General features: G+C 34.4%; 2 protein-coding genes across 9 annotated transcripts in view; one reads left to right on the top strand and one right to left on the bottom strand.

Moving 5' to 3' along the window:
- rdx (BTB/POZ and MATH domain-containing protein rdx) overlaps positions 1 to 13,323 on the bottom strand; it is a 308,082-nt gene extending 294,759 nt beyond the window's left edge. For 6 of the 8 annotated variants that reach the window (XM_089632370.1, XM_089632367.1, XM_089632369.1 and 3 more), the window contains exon 1: positions 13,149 to 13,323. The gene's annotated coding sequence lies outside the window, so the exon portion shown is untranslated. Of the gene's footprint in view, positions 1 to 9,074; positions 9,173 to 13,148 lie in introns of all 8 variants that reach the window. The other 2 variants (XM_089632366.1, XM_089632363.1) reach the window with 1 other exon arrangement.
- Positions 13,324 to 14,293: 970 nt separating this feature from the next.
- Positions 14,294 to 21,775, top strand: LOC149422927 (targeting protein for Xklp2 homolog). The gene is made up of 2 exons (XM_089632777.1): positions 14,294 to 14,504; positions 19,711 to 21,775. The coding sequence occupies exons 1-2, from the start codon at positions 14,376 to 14,378 to the stop codon at positions 21,358 to 21,360; spliced, it is 1,779 nt and encodes a 592-aa protein (XP_089488903.1). The 5' UTR covers positions 14,294 to 14,375; the 3' UTR covers positions 21,361 to 21,775.
- The last annotated feature ends 366 nt before the right edge of the window (positions 21,776 to 22,141 follow it).

Consider the following 22,141-nt stretch of genomic DNA (forward strand, 5'->3'; position numbering starts at 1 on the left):
ATAAGTCAAAAACTTTATACATTTGTGCATTATAAAAGAGTTCGTCTATATGGTAAGATTTAAAAAAAAAAGTGTAAAGTTTAGCCGCCAGGCAAGGTTACGAGCCTGTTACTTTGTTTATAATATACATAACTATAAGTGACCAGCTCAGGTACGGGGGCTCCATCGAAGCCAGAGTAAAGTTGGCCTCTCAGAAGCTGGGCGTACTGTACAGGGCCCGCAGATACTTTAATAATACACAACTGCTGACAATCTTTAGAGCACAGGCGTCAGGTAGGTATGCTGTCCTTGTTCTATCGGTATTACAATGGAAGATGCTCTGAGGAACTAGCGTCATTGATCCCTTCGGCACCAGTGCGTAGTCGGGATACACGCCAAACGCGCGCCCAACATTTGTACACAGTTGACATTTGTCACATGAGAACGGGTCGCTTCTACGATTCGTTCTTAAGTTCAATAGCTCGGCTGTGGAACGAACTGCCGGCCTCTGTGTTTCCTCCCTCCTACAACATGGGACTCTTCAAGACCTATGTTCACTCCTTCCTCTCCACAAAAAGACCCTCCACACAGCATCCCCAAAGATGACATAGGCCCTGAGGGAAATTATTTTCTTCAGGGCCTCCTGTGTCGAGTTAATATATATTAAAAAAAAATACATATATGAACGAGGACCAAACATGTGGGAAGCTTCCACCGGTATCAAGAATAAATTCCAAAAGTTTGGGCACGAAAAAATAGATCTCACAAACGTCCGAATCGTGACTTTAGTAAGCATAAATATTTGTGGATAAAAAAATGATTGAATTGATTTGCCCAGGGCGCGGGCAAGTCTCTACCTAAGTACGGTCCTGCGGGTGTGCAGGACGCCATTAGCGGATATCTGCCGGCGCTGCCGAGCGGGAGGAAACTGGAAATGGGAAAATGCCGGCGAGAGAGAGAGAGGTAAATAATGGGTAAATGGGGAAACTGAACGAGAAACAGAAACAAAGCGGGGTGGCGCGGAAGTAATGTACTTGTCGCTACGGATCGGGTTGAAAAGCTCCACGGAAAAGGTAAAATGGAAACTTTATAATGGATATGAAAATGTTTGTAATTTGAGCGCACCTCTATTATTAAAAACATATTTAATCTACGTATTACGGTTAATATTATAAACTTATATTAATACAGTATTTAGCTTGTCGCTTGCTGTAGTTGGTAAAATTTCATAAATATTGTTCATTTTGATTGAAAATTTTTTTTTGAATGCGTTTGATACTATTCACGTCAAAAGAGGATTTGAAAATCCTAACCTAACCTCACGCTCTTGAAAATACGATTTTTTCTGGTATCTTTACTTATCGTAGGTCGGCTATCAGGGCAAATGGGTGCAAAGGTGCGGCGTCTTCCACAATTATGGCTATAAATTGGGTGATCTCGTATTGGGTGATCTTGGTAGGTTTCTTTACTTATCGTAGGTCGGCTATCAGGGCAAATGGGTGCAAAGGTGCGGCGTCTTCCACAATTATGGCTATAAATTGGGTGATCTCGTATTTGTTGCCCTCATAATATCTTAATATCTTCATAATACTTCACATTTTAATTTAAATAAAAATAAAAATAAAAACATTTTTAAATATTACATTATAATTTAAATAAAAAAACATTTTTAAAAACTACATTTTAATCAAAATAAAAATCCTATTAAAAACTACATTTTACTTTAAATACAAAACATTTTTTAAAACTACATTTTACTTTAAATAAAAAACATTTTTAAAACTACATTTTAATATACCTACATAAAATAAATAACTTTGTATAAACTACATTTTAATTTACATTAACTAAATAACTTTGTATACACTACATTTTGATTTACATTAGCTAAATAACTTTGTATACACTAAATTTTAATTTACATTAGCTAAATAACTTTGTATATACTACTATGTAATCAAAATAATCGACATGTTTCAAAACCAATGAATTCTTCGTCATATAAGAAGAGACAAACAATTACCTGGACAAAAATATTACAATGAACGGTGATTAATTAGTTATTTTTAAATAAACAATTTTATAAAATAAATTAAAGAGTCTGCTTTTTTTATTATTAATAATTTAATTGACTATTAACACTTTTCTAATTTCTAAAATTTAAAAGTTTTCTAACTGTAAACCCATTGTATTTCTATTCAACATTAACCCTTTATTTATTTCAAAAGAACTATTTGTTTAAAAAATGTGGTAAGAAAATTCAGAATGATTATTATTTTGCAAACACCTTAGGTTCTCCTTAAGGCCCCGTAGTAAGCGTTCAGAGATTGTTTGAAAAGGAGATATGTAAATACGAATGTTAGAGGGAGCGCGCCAATATTAAAAAACGATAATAATTAAGCGAAAATGGTGAAAATATTTAATAAAGCACGACTAGTTTGAAATGCTTTAGTTGCATTTAAAGGTACAATGTGATTTGTTTTTATAACATTTTAAATAACATAACAAAACGTGTTTTTAATAATTTTGGGGAGCCTACATGGAGATTTTTTTTCTATCGAGGGAATTTCATATAATTAACGTTTCGGCTTATCAAATGTATACACTATACATATATTTTTATTGGATCTTAAGAACTTAAAGAGTTAACGAGGAACTTGTTATAATTCAGTAGAAATTGGGAATGCGGGGGCTTAACCTAATTTGTTATTATTATTAGTACATCAATCTGGTTCGGTAGCATTTGGGATGTTTTTAAAGATTATTTTAAAATATTATTTTTCTCCACTTCTTTACATTGTCAAATATGGGTGGACAAACATAAGGTCTAATAAATAACAACTATTATTCGTCCTTTCCTCACTCAAGATTTACAGAAAACAATGCGTTATAGCTTGACTCGTTTAACTTTGCAGTTCGGCCGCGGGGCTATTGCAGATTAAAGATAGTTTGTCCGTTCGTATAAGTTCTTCCCCCGGTCGCCTACAAAGTTAACCGTGCCAGCTGTAGATATAACATTACGTAACATTAAAAAAAATTGATAACATTTCGACTTTTGAAGTTATAGCTACAAAGGGAAATGCATTTATGCAATATTATGTTGAAGTTGCAACTTAATGTTATGAAGTAACTTGGCGAAGCCAGACGCATTCGTTTCTCCGGTAGCAAGAGCAACGAACTTTAGTGACTTGCTAACAAACTATTGGGGGGGCAACCTTGGGGGCATAGAAGAAAGAAGAACCTTGAGGGGAATGAAGTACAAAGATACATACAAAATAGAGAACAATTTAATAGCAGAAATTGCCTAAATAGTTACTAGCACCCAATTCATAAATAAATCAAGTTCTTAGAAAACCTTAAGTCTTACTAATAAAAAAACACTTTGGGGTGTTTTTGTTACACACTGTACAAAGACTGTACAATTTCTAATTCGAAGTATTACTAATAAAAAATGTTTGCGTAAGATCTAAAAACATAGCCCTTTGGCAGACTCACGCACGCGCCTGATGGGCAGTGCGCATGTTTTTCACGGGGAAATGACAGCTTTGATTTGTGACTTAAATATGTGATTTAAAAATGTTTTCGTTACTAATTAGTATTTTTATTCACTATTATATTAGTATAATTCATTAATATATTTACTATTATTTGTGTTATTTTTCGTCAGTTTTAATTTATTATAATGTCACATTTTTTTTATTTTTTTTAATATAATTTTTACAGTGTTCACATAATTATTTATATTTGTACATGATACATTTCAAACTTATAACTATAATATGTTGTGTGTAAGGTAGGTTTGAGAAGGTGAAACTGTATGTTGAATTATTAATATTATTATTAATTTACATTGTGAACTAGTTTCTGAGTTACTGGAAAAGAGAGGTTATTTCGCACATATTATTTCTTAATTGACTTTTACAGAGTGATTTAATAAAAAAAATTCAAGAAAGTAATGTTTTTTATAACATATATGCCTTTTGCATATGTATGTGAAAATTTAAATACAAATTCAAAAAAATCAAAGTTAAATTTTACCAAAATTAATCCAAAGTGTCTGATTTATTTGGTTATCTTCTGGATTTTTTTTATTAATCAATAAGTTTATATTTCAACCTTGTTCATGTTTGAAATTAAAATATTGCACTTTTTAAATATTTAAGTATATTTCAAATACAAAATTCTAAAAGGTAATTTTATCTAGTATCTAAAATATTTTTTGATTTTATGACATCTTCAAAATGAAGAAAAATGTGGAACATTTAAAATACCTTGAAAATATTCTGAAATTCGATGTGAAATAATTATTATTTATAGTTTATACAACAGATAAACAACACCATGTTGACTGGATAAACATTGTATATATCTTATGTATCTTTCCATGAACTATTTTAGGTCAGTTTCCAATTCACATTTCAATTAGTAAAGTTTTCACACACGCGGTCGTTTATCAATTGAATAAAATTTTCACCACGTTTTTTAGTAATATCGTAAATGTTTAAAACAAAAACTATCTAGGAACCTATTTATTTACTTGGCTACATAATAATTAATAATAGAATTGGAACGCCTAAAAAATAATAAGTATGTAGAGCATTTTTTTCGCGGCATTTACTTCATATTAACAACATTAGCGCCATCTCTTGCGAAACGGTCACACCAAAATCTCAGCTGTCAGCTGTGGAGATAAGGACAAGCGGAAAACAGTGGCGTCTCTTTCCAGCCCACTGTTTTACAATTCGCTCAGAACGAGACGGAGAGAGTTGACCTGCGCTACTTTCTACATTCGAAGGAGGTCATGCCCTCCTCTCACAAACCTCCAATAGTAAAATATCATACAGAATGAAATCAGTTACATTGGAAAAAGGTGGACAGAATAAAATACTGAATCCAATTAATTATTATATATTTATTAGATTATTATGAAATATTATTTAATATATAGATATAATGTTGTTATTTAGGTCTTATTTCTTAAAGTTATCAGAGGAAGAAGTTTGTTTTGGGCTATTATGAAACATTTAGGTTTTTAAAATTTAATATTGTTATTTATGTTTTATTTTATATAGATAATGATAATATTAACAAATATATTATATTCACAAACCTGTTTGAAAAAAATAAGAAAATACACAGATTTAGGAAATGAGATAAAAAGAATTTGGCATTCTCAGACAATAAAAATATTACCATTTGTTATTTCGGCTACTGGCGTTATACTTAGCTCTCTCATTAAAAATTCAGGCGTATTAGATTTAACAAAAAATTTATATATAAAAATGCAAAAATCAGTCATTTTAAATACATGTAGGATTACGAAAGATTTTTTTAATATTTATGTTCAGGGATCAGTAGGATTTATAGGCCCTGTTAAGCGGAGTTCTACCGAGCCGAACTCTCTGATATGAAAATATCTGGAGTCGGTGAATTATTTTCCCATTTGATCTCTGGTGGGTTGACATGTTGTTCTTGTATTGTTTTGTATTTATTTTGCTTATATAATGCACTTGCATAATGTGGATTGACTAGATGATCATTTGTGGAAAAGTGTGTGGAAGGGTTTAGTTTTTCCTATGGGGAAGATTAAACCCAGACATAAAATCGGAAATATATAAGAAATGATAATTATCGATAACAAAGAGCCGTTTTTGTGAAAAATCATCTCAAGGGCGCTGTGTAAACAATAATTTATAAGTATGTGTATATGTATATAGAAAATATGTATTTAGAGCCAGCAAAAGAGAGCAGACGCCCTCGAAATGCGATACTGGAGAAAAATACTTGGGATTCTGTGGACACTGTACAGGCGCACTAATGTTTTCATTCTGGAAGAGCCAGCCATCCACAATACAGCTTTTAACTGTCTGCCTACAATGTATTTTAAAATGGACACGTTGCTCGCCAAACTGAGAACTCAAACTTGTAGAAACTGTGTCACTGGCAAAGTGTTTGGTAGGAGAAGCAGAGGAAGATCACCAGTGCACTGGAGTGACCAAGTATAATAATCATGTTACTTCCAACGATAACCCAATATAATTCCAATTATTTTGTTTTTTGCAAATTCTTGAAAACAATATAGCTTTACCTATACCTAACTGCATTTCTATGAACCACTTGACATCCAACTTTGTGAGTTTTACAAGCTATGTGACAATTTGACACCCTTTGGGGGTCTCTTCCCAACAATTTGGTGACCCATCGTGAGACTAACAGTTCTTGTAAACATAAAATAACAAGATATTGAAGGAAAATGAGTTTGAATCTTGAATTCATTGAGGTTTGACTGAAACATGTCTACTTCTGAAGGGAGTTGGTTTGAAAGCGTAGTCATTATCCCCAGAGGCATAAGCATTTTTGTAAGTGCCAGAGAGTGGTTTGAATGATAGAAGAAGTCGGGGACGCCCGAGGAATACTTAACGCAATATATCTGCACCGGAATGAGATACGGAATGGAATTAAAGTCAATGTGATGTAGTTTTTAACAGTAACATTGTGGTATATAGTAGCGAATGTCGGAAGAAGTCAGAGAGGCCCGAGAAAGACATTCCGAAGCATTGCGGGGTCTACTAGTACATTATAAAACCAATGTTTTGTAACTCTAAACTCCGCTATGGGAAAGCTTTGGTAAATCTATTTTTATTCATCCCCCCCAAGATTGCTCAACCAAGACAAGCTATTTCTGAACTCACATTGAAAATCAGATAGTAGAAAGAAAAAAATAATAAAGAAGGAAGATATTGTGAGAACTATGAATAGGAATAGGAATGTGTATTATTAACACATTGGGTTCCAACATTGTCTCTCTCCTTCTGGTTTACAGTGATGGTCAACTTCACCAAACCCATCTCTCTGTTGGGCTTGTCTAATATATATTAACGGGAAACTTATACTATAATGATAATGTTTGGTTGATTTGTATAGCGTCGTTTTTGTGACAAATCACCCCAAGGGAGATAGATGTCCAAATATGTAATATTTGATGACTCTATTAATAAATTTACCCTTTTAAAACTTAAAACCAACTAAGCATTACGCTGTTTCACCAGATGAAGGGAAAATAGGCCACTTCACATACTCCTTGCTTCATTCACATTCATGCATCGTTTCATACAACATATTCTCATAAATCATGTTACAAAATAATATAAAAACTAGAAAGAATGGAGGAAAAAAAACATTTTATTTTATAAGAGAAATATTTTAACTGTCTCCTAATAAATAGAGCCCCTTATGGCTTTGTGGATTCCAGAGACTCATATCAAAATTTCTCCGTTCTCTCTCTCCGTCTCACTCTCTCATTCTATTCACCGCTGGGTCTAGTGCATCTCAGCACAGATAAACCAGAATAAAGAGATTCTTGCTTAAGTAATAGTGTACTGTATTGTAGGACTCTTGTGGGTTAAGAGGGGACTGCGGGCAGGTGTTCAAACCAGTTTGACGCATACCCGCGATACTATTGGTGTGCACAAATACATTCAAACATGCAATATTTAAAATGATTTGTGTATACCTTCCGACATACTGACTGAGATAAGCAGGAGGATAGACAGCTCGCTCACATAAGTAGTCTACTTTTCTTTTGCCTTTTTCTCTGCCTTTTGATTTCTTCCTGCCCTACATACTTGGATTCCTATAAGTTTTATATCTACCAAAGGTCTGGAAATCTGCTCACATCTTTGTATGCTCACTTTCACGGACAATTGCCATCATCCTTACGCAGCTACGACTACAAAGTAACATTTTTCATTATGACCGTGAATAAGGCAACTTTGGATATTATTTGAAAGTATGTCGGGTCACGGTACCCACAATGCTTTATAGTTTTTAAAATGAAATATTTTTTTTTATCTTAGGATAGTTTGCTAGCTGCCTATTATATTGATCAGCTGCTATATGCCTTATCTTTTTAACGAACGGTTCAGGTTTGCGAGAAATGAAAAAATATCATTAACTACAAACACTTTTTCACAATTTCCTAATCTAATAATATAACGGGTTGGCTGGTAGAAATTGCCGCTAGGCAGTAAGCCTGCCAATAATATGTGTTAAAAAGCGTAGTAATAAAAATAAAATTCTTTTATATGAATGTACACGGAAACCCTACACAAAGAATTTATTGTTCAAATACTATAAAATGTACTTTGATATTGTATTGTGGAGATCGACCCAACCTAAGGCAAATCATGTTACACGGATGAGTTCTAGATATCTAAATACAACGCCTGTCTCAACATGGGAACTCTTCCCAGTGAGCAGATAATTTTTTTACAAATGTTATCCACTAATGTATATAGTTAGACAGCTTGGACGATCGAAGTATGGCCCACACATATCGGTTCATTTTTTTTTTTTTTTTTTTTTTTTTTTTTTTTTTTTATGGTGAATACCTCACAAGAGTCCCAACTGCTCCCGTCTGGAGCCAGTGAGACTATAGCATCCCCAATTGGGGGATGTTGTGAGGCTGAAGGTAAGTGGGGAAGGGAAAGAGGAAGGTGGGGAAGTACCTGGCTATTCAGATCTAGTCACTAAACACGGCTAAAGCCATTTGGAGCAACGTTTCAATTCTGAATGGTGGTCTTACACCAGGGCGATACTGGTAGTATCTTCCACTCTGGAACGTGCCGCAAATATACTATATATTATTTTAATTAATTAATTGTGAAATAACACAAATTAATCAAATAAAATTTATTTGCGCACGCCGGGTTCGAACCCGCGACCTTCGGAATGGCAGTCCAATGCGTTACCACTGGACTATGCCGGCCGTCATTGTCTTAAAAAAATTTTTTTCAAAATTTCAGTCTTCGGATTGATTTTTAAATATTCTTTCAGAAATAACTAATACATTACACATAAATCCAACGTGAAATACCTCTATTAATCTTCCCCTTTATACGACTTTTCATAGTTTTTGCATGGCTTATTGATATTCGAATTTCAGACGTGAGGCTCTCGAACAGCAGTTTAAATTCTTTTTACTTGTACTTCTGTGAAATTTCGCAGCCGACCGAAGCTAAAAGCCTTGCTGCTTTTCGTGGTTATGCCTAAATACTATAAAAAATAAGTTTTAGATGTATTGTAAAGTGTCTTACTGTGAGATATCAAGGGCATCAGTCGGTTACAAGTGTTCGCCGGGCACAGGTCTCCGGCGATAACTTCAAAATGCCTCTGAGATATTGTACAAGTTGTGCTGGAAAATATAGGGAAAGCAATGCTATAATTTTTCATCGGCAAGTAGGGTTTTACCATAATCAGTAGTCGTGTAAATTAATTTATTAATGTTAAAAACTGTGGAGATTTTGTGTGGCGGCGCGTGGCCGCCGGACACCTTCGATTCGTTAGTTGAGTTAGTTCGCAATCGGAAGTATTCGGGCGACATCGACAGCCGCCAAACCCCCCGTCCTACATTCTGCACGGGAACAATATTTCGCACCGATATTTCAAGGAATGTAGACTCTGTTTATATATAACTCAATGATGTTATCAAGATAAGTAAAGAGGAAAAAACTATGGATCAGATGTAAGTTTCTACCTGGCAGAAACTCTAGCGATTTTTGGCATATGATGCCAAGTTTTTAAAAAACGTTTTGAGCGATCGCTTGCCATAATGTGCCAAATTTAGAGAACCTAAAAATATGGCATGAACGGTGAAATCTAGGTGGATCTTTGGCTTTAAACCGCAATAAGCAGTTTCATGTGTTTCCATATTAATATTTTGAGGAATGGTATTAATGGTAATTGTATATATACGACACCAATGGCTCGAGTGGATATCACTCTTGCCCTGTATCCTTCGTATACACTATAATTGAAGAATGCTTTGTTTAGTCTTTAAACATGTTTTATATTTAATATTAGGTTGATAAAATACATCTTGATCGCTGTCTTTTTGGTCGCTGAAAGTATGACGTATCCAGAGATGTGCTTTATTTCAAATAAATCCATTTCAAATGGAAATGCAAAATGCAAAATGGGTATTTTCCATTTTGCATTTTAAATGCTTTTCTAAAAACCACCTTGCATTTTGCATTTTAAATGCTTTTCTCAATGCATTTTCCATTTTAAATGCTTTTTTGCAGCATTCTTCCTACTATCTCCACTCATCTTTTTTTCATAAGCCCCAAATATCAGTCGGTCCTTAACCTCGCTATGAGAGATAATTTACATTTGTCAAGTTGCTCCCTGGTAGGAGCCCTGGCAATTGAGTGATACCAACACAAAAAATACCAATTCAAATACTGAACATGGGGCCATGACGCTGTAATATTAAATGTTAGATAGCAGTTTCTATGTTTTTACGTTGGCAACAATATTGTCCAAGCGATAACCGTAAAAATCTCATCCCATAGGCCACATGAACCAAATTAGTACTGGGCTTTAACCCCAAATAAGATTAGTTAAAAAACGCATTCATCCAGATTTCGGCTAATATTACCCATTAATAGTACCCATTTTGCACATCTCTGGACGTATCATGCCATATGGGATAATGATAAATTTTATTGTTTTCTTGAATTTATTTTTATTTTTTTATTAACTCCACACAGGAGGCCCTGAAGAAAATAATTTCCCTCAGGGCCTATGTCATATTTGGGGATGCTGTGCGGAGGGTCTTTTTGTGGAGAGGAAGGAGTGAACATGGGTCTTGAAGAGTCCCATGTTGTAGGAGGGAGGAAACACAGAGGCCTGCAGTTTGTTCCACAGCCGAGCTGTTGAACTTAAGAACGAATCGTAGAAGCGACCCGTTCTCATGTATTGAATAACTGGTAGCCATTGCAATACCGAACAAAATGAAACTATCAGCCGAATGAATGTTTACACTGGATGGGACGGACTGCAATTATGGCCTAAGCTAGCGAGGCAGGTATGAAATACAAAATTATCAACCATCGTAAAACCATGCAATAAAATGTAAATGTTAGTAATATTACAATGTATGTATAGTAAATCATATTAATTTCCTTATCTTATCTAATTTCCTCTTGCTGTGCAAGGAAACTGAGGGCAACGAAGTCTTATAATATTAGCTTAAATTTAACAATTAATAATCAGAGAGAAAGAAATCTATAGTGATATGCTCCCTCCATAAAATATGAATGTGTGAGGCCTTCAAAACTAATGATCTATTGGCCAACACCTTCTTTTGTCATGGATCACTTGCACCCGTGCACGCCTATTGCTGTTTTTATTTTCTATGACCCAAACGGTCAATAGGTGTACAGTATACATGGCTATAACTTATTCACACAAATTACCCCAAGGGCACATTACAAATTAAATATCATTATGTAATAAGGTACCCTGCCATGAAAATGGAAGTGGGTTCTGCATTTCCACCTGCTAAAGACATCTTACTTTGTCTTAGTCATAAATGGAAAATAATAAAAATTTAAAAAAATTGCATGTTTAGTGTGGTATATTACAACTGTTTTTATTTTCATTTTCATTGAGACATTTGAGATATATATAATAATATAATGTATCATGACGGAAGAATTTACTATACAGACAGGATAAAACCTCAATGAATAGCGAAAGGGAGGAATGCAGATTACGCCAAACTCTGGGAATTGAATAAAAATGCACTTTCTAGATGAGAAAAGTGTGTAGAAACTCATTAAAAAAAGAATTAAGGCGCGGAAGAATAAATTGAGGGAGATACAGCCGATTAAAGTTTAATAAAATTGCACTTCGCTATGATATTATGACCATATTAGGACAGTCCGCCGCCATATTTTGTCACTGTTGTGTTGGTAGACCTAATACTAACATCAGCTACATGCGATTGTAGCCGACTTCGTGGGGTAAATTTATAAGGCGCGTAATTATGAAAAACAGAATTAATAATATAATGTAATCAGGCACTGGAATGGAGAAAAACAAAATACTACCTTAAAAAACCCAGCGCCGGATCTGCCCCCCCCCCCCCCCCATAACCTAACCTAACCTAACCGGATCTAACATACACAAGCCCGCTAGAAAGGTTAGGTTAGGTGGTAACTTGAGCTTGTGTATGTTATCTTTACTTTAAAAAACAGCCTACGTTTTTAAATGGTTTGTCTGGCGAGATTCTCCATTCCAGTACCTGATTACATTATATTATTAATTCTGTTTTTCATAATTACGCGCCTTATGAATTTACCCCACGAAATCGGCTACAATCGCATGTAGCTGATGTTAGTATTAGGTCTACCAACACAACAGTGACAAAATATGGCGGCGGACTGTCCTAATATGGTCATAATATCAGATCGCGAAGTGCAATTTTATTAAACTTTGATCGGCTGTATCTCCCTCAATTTATTCTTCCGCGCCTTAATTCTTTTTTAATGAGTTTCTACACACTTTTCTCATCTAGAAAGTGTATTTTTATTCAATTCCCAGAGTTTGGCGTAATCTGCATTTCACCCTAGCGAAATGTTAGAGGTGATTATTTTATACAGAATTAAGAAAAATCATTTTGGAATGGGAAGACCGCTGAGCCATTTTTTAAACTTTGTAAGTGAGAGATATCCCGTTGTATTTCAATTCCTAAACTAATATGTATGAAGAGTATTTATTTTTATTTAAAATCCACACCCATGTATGATAATCTAAAAGGGTATCTATCACAAGTAAAAATATTTTTTTTTTAAATTTATCCGTTATGTTGTTATTTTATACTTAGTCCGTAATGCAGAGAAAACAAACAATTTTGATTGAAGACATACGGCATCTCTCATCGACGTGCAAGTCCTATATATATCCAGAGCATTAAAAGCAAGCTATTTAGAATGTGGTTGATCAAAGCTGTCATAATTTATTCTATACAAACTTTGTGCAAAAGCATGGTGACTACTACTGTCTGGAAATGTCGGCTTCGTATAATAAAAATCAAGAAAACTTATTATAAATAGCAGTATGTTAAAGAAAACTCTAAATTAAAAAATAACAATGTTACAAGAATTTGCTGTAGGTACACAGAGATACTCAAGACGTACGAAATAATACTGATGAACGAAAGTCTGGTTTTTCCTAAAATAAAAACTTACAAAATACACAAACCTTTGCAAATAAAGAAAATTCGCGTAATATATGAACGGTCGGATATATAAGATTTAAAAAAAGTTAATAACAATACAGAAATGTCAAGGACAAAAGAATAACGTTTAGGTTAGTTATCTCACCGATCAGCATGCGAGACAAACGAAGACTTGAAGTATCTAGATTTGTCGTCACTTTTAAATTGTAAAATTAAACCAACACACAATAAAAGATAACAAAACAATATCACTTTTACAATAATTTATAAAATCTTAACAAAAATATCGAAAATTACACTGCCCAAAAGTCACTTTTAGTAGTGTTACCATCAATAAATACTATCTACAAAAATTCACGGTCAGCTTTTTATGAGTGTAATAGTACCTACCCACATTTTTTACCAATATTTAAAAATGTTACTGGAAAAATTACCTTTTTCTGGTTTTATTATACTTCGATACCTCAAAAGATTCATTCTTCCCATTTCAGAATATTATATTTATCACTTTTGTACACATTTTTTATAATGATAATCAAGCAAGTACGTCGTCTTTTTTAACAAAAAAACATAAAACACATCACCCTGGTGAAAGATAATGATTTAATATTAAAGAGTTCCTAGAAATGGCTTTGGTTGTGTATGCGGAAACTTCTTATCTTTCTTTCCGTCCCTGCTTCCTTCTAATCGCTGTGAAACGGATCCTCGACATATGACAAGATTTTACCTGCTAGATCCAGGGCCTTATTTGAGCTCTGTAAACCCCGGAGTTGAACCTGTGGTGCGGGCCCTACCGGGTATTATAATATCCAGTAAAACGGGGGAAATTTTAGAAAATTAACCTTCAAAAATCGAAGTTTTGAGCATTTTTGTAACATAAAACCTAAAAAGAAACATTTTTTTATTAACATTGCCACCCACAACTTCATTATAAAAGATTACTTAGATGAGATTCAAAAGTCAGTGTTCCTAAATATGCAAAAATCTTTTTTTTATAATTTGAAATAAAGTGCATTGAAAAAAAATTGTAGTCATTTTAGGTGACTTAACATGGAAATATCTCAGTGGCTAATTAGTTTGCGCCTAAATTTCATACTGACGATGATACTCAATCTTCACAACATAACTTAAAATATATTCCAACTTGTTAAATTTCATTCACAAAAAATATTCATGAAAATCTCCACAATGAAAACTACCTACCCCGATTTGTACCACTTCGTTATTTATTATAATTAAGTACAGCAATACTATGGCAATACTTGACATTCAAAATTCGAAAGAGGCGAAACGGTTGTCAGTCGTTAAAATCGGTTAATATTTTCATTGCGATTTGCGAGTTTCTGTCTTCTCTAAAATAAAATCTTCCAACATGGATCCATGGAGCTATATTTCTCCATCGTCTGGAGATATTTTGAATAACGTATACGACAAGGAGTTCTCCGAATCATACTTCGATGTGGATCATGAAACTACCAACGGACGCGGCTTTGGAGCTCAGGTACATTTCTTGTTTCATTGTGTATTTGTTTTGAACAATATTTTTATTCTAGTCGCTAATTTTATCGGTGGACACAATGTAGAAATGATTTTTTATGTAAATGGTTATCCTCTTGATTTGAAAATATTCTCTGCAATATTTATTCAACTCAACGGAAAGTCATAATAAATTAGTAAAACTTGGTGTTGTTAGTTTGTAGACACCCACGCTTTCAACATTATGCCTCCTTGTTTCCATCATTATATCCTACAGGTAAAGTTTCTAAATAGTTGCATGCATAATTTCGCAATAAAAACATAATATGATTCACCATAATTATTGTCAAAAACTAATGACAGTTAAAGGCTAGGGCGGGGAATTTAGCTTGTAGCTGACAATTGGATTTGTGACAACTGTGCAAATTTTGCACGCGCTAATTTGCCTGGTGTTCAGAACCACTCAGATTATATTTCCATTTTTTTAAATTTCTTATTCCTTCCAAGCTAAATGAATATTTCTTCATCAATAATTCGTATTAATATTTTACATTCATTGTTAGTTGCCAGATTATTGCCATTAAAGCTTTATTTTAATTCATTTGAGAAGCACCGAGTAAATTTATGTCTATAGCATTCGAATATGATACAATAGCCCTCGAAATGAAAGAGCTGGAGAACAATGCTCAGGATTCCATTGACAGCGAGAGGACAAATGTGTCCATTCTGGAAGAGCTGGGCACCAGTGGCGGTCGGTGAATTTTTAGAAGGGATGCTGGACAATTAATAAGTATAGGTATACTAAAAACTATATAAATCTATTGACTAGCTCACGAACAAGTTGCAATTACTGACAAAAGTAGCTTAATAGCTCTATAAATTCTTAACGCTATGCAACATCCATAATTGCAGATCCAAAATTTCTTGTCACTGATAAATAAACAAAAAATCCATGATGTACTTGAGTATTTACTTAAAGTTGAGCTTGATTCAACGCTCCTTCTCATTAGTGACACGGTCGTGAAATTTAGTCTTCTTCTTTACGGCCAGCAGTAGTGTTTTCTCAATAGAGATGATAGTAAGGGATGAAAGTCGGTCTTTGCCCACTGTGCTGCGGTTGTATATTTGTATCCTTTTTATTGTGGAAAATGAATTTTCTGCTGAAGCTATAAGTGTCATCAAACTATACACTTCTGGAAGAACAACTTTTAAGTTGTTGATTAAATATGCATTCAATTCCAAATGCAAATGAAACTCTGATAGGAATAAATATAAACTAGTTCACTCTTTATTCTTAAATCTAAATATTCTCCATAATATTGTAAGCAATTCAAATAATTTTCCAGGAAACATTGTCTAAATTCATAAAATTTTGAAAATCTAATAATTCCATGTATATCAAATTTTCTGTGTCTGCAAATCGGTCTTAGGTATGTTTTGTTAAAATGTCAATTATTTCAATATACTTTCTATTCTATTTATTTCTTCAGTCACCGGTTTCTTGTCATCTTCCTCTTTGGTTAATGTCGGAAATACTTGTAAATGAAAATTGAAACTAAAATCAGATAAATATCGAGGTAGTCCTGTTGCACTAACGACGGTATCGGAATCCCATTGCTCATCATCGTCAATCATACTAGAAACAAGGTCTTTCAGTTTCGATTTATACTCCATCACCATCTTTAGTATTCTGTTACACGGATCCAGCTTACTGACTGAGGTAACACTGCGCATGATTATGTAAAAACTTGGCATTTTTACAAATATTTACACTAGTACCATCGTAAGTTTGAGCAGTCAGTTTATTCTTTACACTAGTACCATCGTAAGTTTGAGCAGTCAGTTTATTCTTGCAGTCAAAATTGTATAATCTGTTTTCGATGAGGTTAAAAAGTGTACCGGCATATCTATTTGACCTCACGTCAGTTAAACCCACAAATTTCTCTTGAATAATACCATTACTTTCATCCAGCTAGCGGAATATAGTGAACATTTCGCACTTCTGGGAAATAATAGTAGATTCGCCAACAATAATAGAAACATATTTTTCAAGCCGTATTCCAGTTTTAATTTCCTCTAAAATAATGTTTGATGTGGAGGCTATCAAGAACCGACAGAAGGAGACATTAGCATTAACTAAGATAACACAAGATGTCACCTTTACAGCTAAAGAATACTGAAATGAAAACATTCTTCTGGACTTTTCACCATCATCGAACAGAAAGAATCTGTGCTTATGTTTCCAACTAATTTAAAGGAGAAATTTCAACAACAATAAAGGTGGAAACACATTATTAAAACCCGACGCGACCCGACGAAACGCGATGCGTGTTGAGTCGAATCAAATGTATTGTTTTCTTATGACCAGAATCACACTATGAACATCCGACGCGACGCCATGTCGGGTGTTCATAGTGTGATTCTGGTCATAAGAAAACAATACATTTGATTCGACTCAACACGCATCGCGTTTCATCGGGTCGCGTCGGGTTTTAATAATGTGTTTCCGACTTAATGCTTTCTATTTTTTGTTGCGATTCTTCCACATTCATTTCAAATAAAGTTTCTGGGCAATATTACAACAAGATAATGTCAAATACAAATAAACAGTGAAGTTAATTTGTTCGGTTTTTGGGAACAAACAGCGATTATCCGCAGAGACAATTTGTTCGCTTTTTGGAACAGCTCATATAAATTGTTGTGTCATCACCGACCCATTGTGGGTTTAACAGTACTCGTAAATTTAAAATAACAAGATTTTGAAAGAAAAGCACCCGTTGATCAAACTACTAAAAAGTAGTTAAATTTGTAATAAAAATTAAATAACACAGGTCTGCAAATTGACATTTTTGAATTTTTTTTGTAAATGGTAATGGTTGAATTATATGTATTTTGGAATGCTGAATTCGAGAATGCCATCCATTGTGACCCATCACGTAAGGATTTTCCGCAAAGTGGAAATTAAAATATAGGCAAAACCCGCCTTACACTACTTCTGTAGGGAATGTTCAAAAGAAAAAATCATAAAATTATACAAATTTAATTAATTTTAAGTCATAATATATTTTATTTACATCATATGCAATTATAAATCTTTTTAAAATATGCTTTTTTTAGTTTGGAAGCTTCGTTTTATGCTTTTTCGTTTGTGGGACATTATATTTTCGCTATGCAGCATCCAGCAGTAGTCGCCCATCATATTTATATCCCATCGACCTTGATACCTTCTCTCCATTTCCTTGATATCTTGGTGAAACCTCTCACCTTGCTTCTCACTAACTGCACCAAGATTTTAAATCTCGGATCAGGTCATTTAATTCAGCTTGAGAAAATTGTTGAGGTCCACTGGAGTCGCCTACTTGAAACTCGTCACTAGAACTTTCTTCTGATTCACTTTCTGATGATGGCAAATCGTCCAGGCTTTGGGGTTCTTGTGGTGTAGGAATGCCAGGTCCGTGAGGGACTGGGCGGAGTGCTGAATCTATGTTTGGGTAGCGAATTTGTTTTTTATTTTTGGTATTATACCCTTGCACATTGCACGAACAAAAGTAGCAGTCATCGCTGTGGTTTCGAGGCTCTCTCCCAATATATATGATTCAAAGCTGACTAATTTTATCGTCATGAGTTACTAAATGTTTTGTTTCAGTCTATAAAACTTAATATTATCTTATAATAAGTTGTAAATAATAAAAAATATATATTTCCGCAATAAACCCCGTTTTGCGACTTAAGATAGGCAATCCCACAGTATTTTGCGTTTTGCGGAAAAACCTTACGTGATGGAATTTTTTTGATAATTTTCCCGAATTCAGCAACCAAAAATACATGGGAATTACCTCTTATTTCAAAGAAAAAAAAAACGTTGCAGACCTGTGTAATTGTTAAATTTTTTTAATCGTAGGGGATATCAGTGTATCAGGGAAAAATATTATTTCAGTGTATCATTCTAAAATGGATTGTTTTAAATAAGATTAATTATTAACCTGTCGAAGGCCGGAGCATAAAACTGAAAATTATTAGTAGAAGCTAATGTTTTATTAGCCCAAACGATGATGATTTTTCATACATTTTTCGAAGCATTAAGGTCAAAATCGCATCGCAAATTATTCTAATAAGGATCATATTATTAGAATGCTCGCATGTTCTCCAGAGACCCATCGGCGTTCCACTGGTTAAGAAATATAACGGTCAATATGCCAGAGGCCTGAAGGGTTAATAACAATTAAAATAAAGACAAAAAGGCAACACACCTTTTGAATCCAAACAAATTTGGTTTCTATCTGCTGTTAGTTAGGTACAAAATGTCAGTCGAACAAGGTTCAAATGAACATAAGAACCTTGTCAAAATAAATTAAAATTGTAAGTGTCTAATGGTAGAACTTTGGCATAATACTCATCAAAATGACTTAAATTTTTTTTGTATGTATATATGAGCTAAAGAAACGGTTTCCCATTCAAAGGTCAGTTTGGTCCAAAATATCAGTTAGAACCTTGTCAAACCAAAGTAACAATGTATCGGTACGGCTATTTGGATTATTTCAATGTATGTGTGTGCGTCTAGTAATTAACTTGATCACGTTTTCACATTATTATAGTTTGACGTAGGTAATAGTTTGCAATGTTTGTGACTCCTCACTTTTCAAGTCCGCTAACCGCCACTGGAACCTATTCTGACTAAAGCTATTAGAGCTTGCATACCGCCGTGCAAATGTAAATAATGAAAATGTGTGACTGAATAGCTAAGTACCTCCAATATAAAATCCCATACAATTATGATTCAAATTCCAAACAGTCTGAGTTAATTCCCGACGAATGACAAAGCATGCATTCTTGCGATAATGCCACAATTTAAATTTTCCTTGAAATATTTACTGTGCAAATAGAGGAGAATTTATCATTCAAGAAACACTTCTTTTGTTCCTAAAAAAAAATCTTCAAAAACTTTTAATTTTTCAAATTTTTAATTTTTCAAATTTTTAATTTTAAATTTAATAAAAAAAAATTAAAAAAGAAAGACAAACATTCCCGGGTTACGAATAACCTGACAATATTTGAAAATCTCCTACTTCCACCACAGGAAGCTGAAAATGTTGCTTGTGTTGTGATGGAGGACTTATCCAGCCGAGGAATTGAACACACTACGTCGTGGGATCCATACGCGATGTCAACTCGGCCACCGACCGGTCGGTGCTATTAAGCTAACCTAATGTCTATTTCTTGTGTGTTTCTAGGCCAACACTGGAAATTCCCAAGGCTTTGTTCAACCCATTAAAATAAAACAGGAAATGATCTCCCCCAATGGCCTGGCTCCGTGTAGTGTGGAGGAAACGCTGGCTCCAGAATGCCAGGTTAAGGTAAAGCTGGAACCAGTTACACCCAAAGAGGAGGAAGTAAAGCAGGGGCAGAGAGAGAGGGGCCTCAGGAGACGATCCATGTCTGTGAACGCTATCATGCAGAATACACAAGTTGCTATTCACATGAGCCAGTTGGATGACGCTCTCCAAAATATGAACCTTTCCACATCAATCCAAGAAGAATCTTCTTCTAACTTAACAAGTGCCAAATGGAAGTCTTTGAAATCATTTTCTACATGTTCTTCTCAGACTAATTTGCACACCACTGCTAAATTCGTATCCATGGCCGAAGCTATTTACCATCTTCAAAGGGACACGCCTAAGAGATTTCATTCTTCTTCGAGAATACAGGATCATAGAGCAGTGGATGCAGCCGCTAACCGAAAGCGAGTTCAGCAACTCAAGTCTACCATTCCTCAATCACCCGCCCTGTTGGCCAAGACTAGAGTACGTCCAGTGACCGCATTGTCTCAAAAGGATATTGAAGAGCTCGAAGCGGAACAATACAAAAAGTATCACATCAAAGCTATGCCAATTTCCAGGGCTGTCCTTTACGGTAATACCAACATTCCCGCCGTGCAACGTCGGCCCAACACTCAGCCTGAACCTTTCAAACTAACCCAGATAATGAAGAAGCCCGCACCTGCCGAGAAGAAAATAGTGTTTACTGCTCGACCAGTACCTAAGCATATCCTTGAAAAACCATCCGGGCTACCAAAAAAAATTATCCCCTTAACAACAATTCCGAAAACGCCAACGTTCATGGCTCACCGTTCTCGCTCTTTGGAAAGCGTACCCAAATCTTCTAAGGAAGCATCTGCATTGATTCCTCAAAAGCGCCTCAAGTGCCCGCTGCAAGTTCCATTCAGATCTGATGGAATGCCGCCTGAGCCACTCCATGCTGGGCATGTCGGCGTTCCCTTGGCTCAGAAGAATATGTTGCATCCGCGCAAGCCTAAGCCATTTTCCTTTGAACAGAAAGATAAAGAAAGACAAACCAAGAAAATGGAAAAAATCCAACAGTACTATGATGAAGAAAAAAGATTGCGGGAATTCCACGCCAATCCCCTTCCCGCTATTCTTAAGAATAGCAAGATTCCTTCTCCTAAGCCGAGGATTTATGAAAAAAGAACTGATTTCAAAAAGGAGAACAAAGAAAATGTGTCGGAGGAACAGCATGTTTTTAAAGCGCGCCCTCCGCTAGTTCTATTTAAGGAACCGTTTGTTCCAACCAAGAAAGAAAGGCCTGTTTTGGAACCCTGCCAGGTACAACTGACCACTGAAACCAGAGCTCGAGAGAGAGATGCGTTCAATCAGAAAATAAAGGAAAAGGAGGAACAACACGAGATATTAAAGCGGCTAGCAGAGGAGGAGAGGGCCCACCGAGAGGAGATGGAAGATGCTGCCTTTAGGGCTCAGTTGGTTCACAAAGCAGCCCCCGTTAAACACTACGCAGCAGTCAAGATCCACCCATCTGAAGCCCCCCTGACCAGGCCAGCGCCACCCAAATTCACATTAAATAAATAACAACATCGCAGATGTTTACTATTTGCATAGATCTGGTGGCCATTCTAAATATAAAACATGTGACATAATATTGTAGACTGTGAAGTTTTAGTAGAAATGTAATCCTTAAAAAGATTTGTGTAAAAATGTAGGCATTTATATTTTTTTTCAGTTCAGTTATTTCAATATAGATTAAAAAATTATTAGTATTGTAATTTGTCTATATTATTAAAATATAAATATTACCTTCATACTTTTTGGTAGCTTTTCCTGCTTTTTAAAGAAATTTATTTTGTCTGATAACCATTAATTATAATTGAAAGTCATTTTGCAGAAAGAATGTTAGAATGCATGTTGGAAAAATCGTATTTTTTTTTTTTTTTTTTTTACTTAAAATGGAAGTATATATTTCTATTAATGGTTGGATCCCGTATTAAATGACCAGAAAACAGTCAATATTATTTTACATAAATGTTCTCAGAAGGTTGTGAACATTAATTTGATTATCAATAATTGTAACAAAGTTTTTAAAAACCATTTCATTTCATTACGGTTGTCTTTCTGCAAAATGACACTTGGCCTAAATAGTTGTAAATAGTTTTAATATTGCTCTACTAATATAACTAATACTAATAATCATTTTACGGCACTAAGCTAAATTAATAACTTAAAAAAATATTTTAAGTAGAAACATTTGAATTTTCATGTTTCTATTATGTAGTTGTATATTAGAATTTTTAAAGTGCGTTAGTTGTAATGCTTTATAACTACTGCTGTTTACACTATGATAATTCCATATTTT

The sequence above is a fragment of the Hesperophylax consimilis genome, chromosome 6 (assembly GCF_061612785.1).
Source record: "Hesperophylax consimilis isolate HC1 chromosome 6, BYU_Hcon_1.0, whole genome shotgun sequence".
In the NCBI taxonomy this organism is placed as follows: domain Eukaryota; kingdom Metazoa; phylum Arthropoda; class Insecta; order Trichoptera; family Limnephilidae; genus Hesperophylax; species Hesperophylax consimilis.

Bases quoted from the DNA above. Each gene is read 5' to 3' on its own strand.
- LOC149422927 (XM_089632777.1), top strand. From the start codon at position 14,376: ATGGATCCATGGAGCTATATTTCTCCATCGTCTGGAGATATTTTGAAT. The intron at 14,505-19,710 runs GTACATTTCTTG...GTGTGTTTCTAG, and splicing joins GACGCGGCTTTGGAGCTCAG to GCCAACACTGGAAATTCCCA.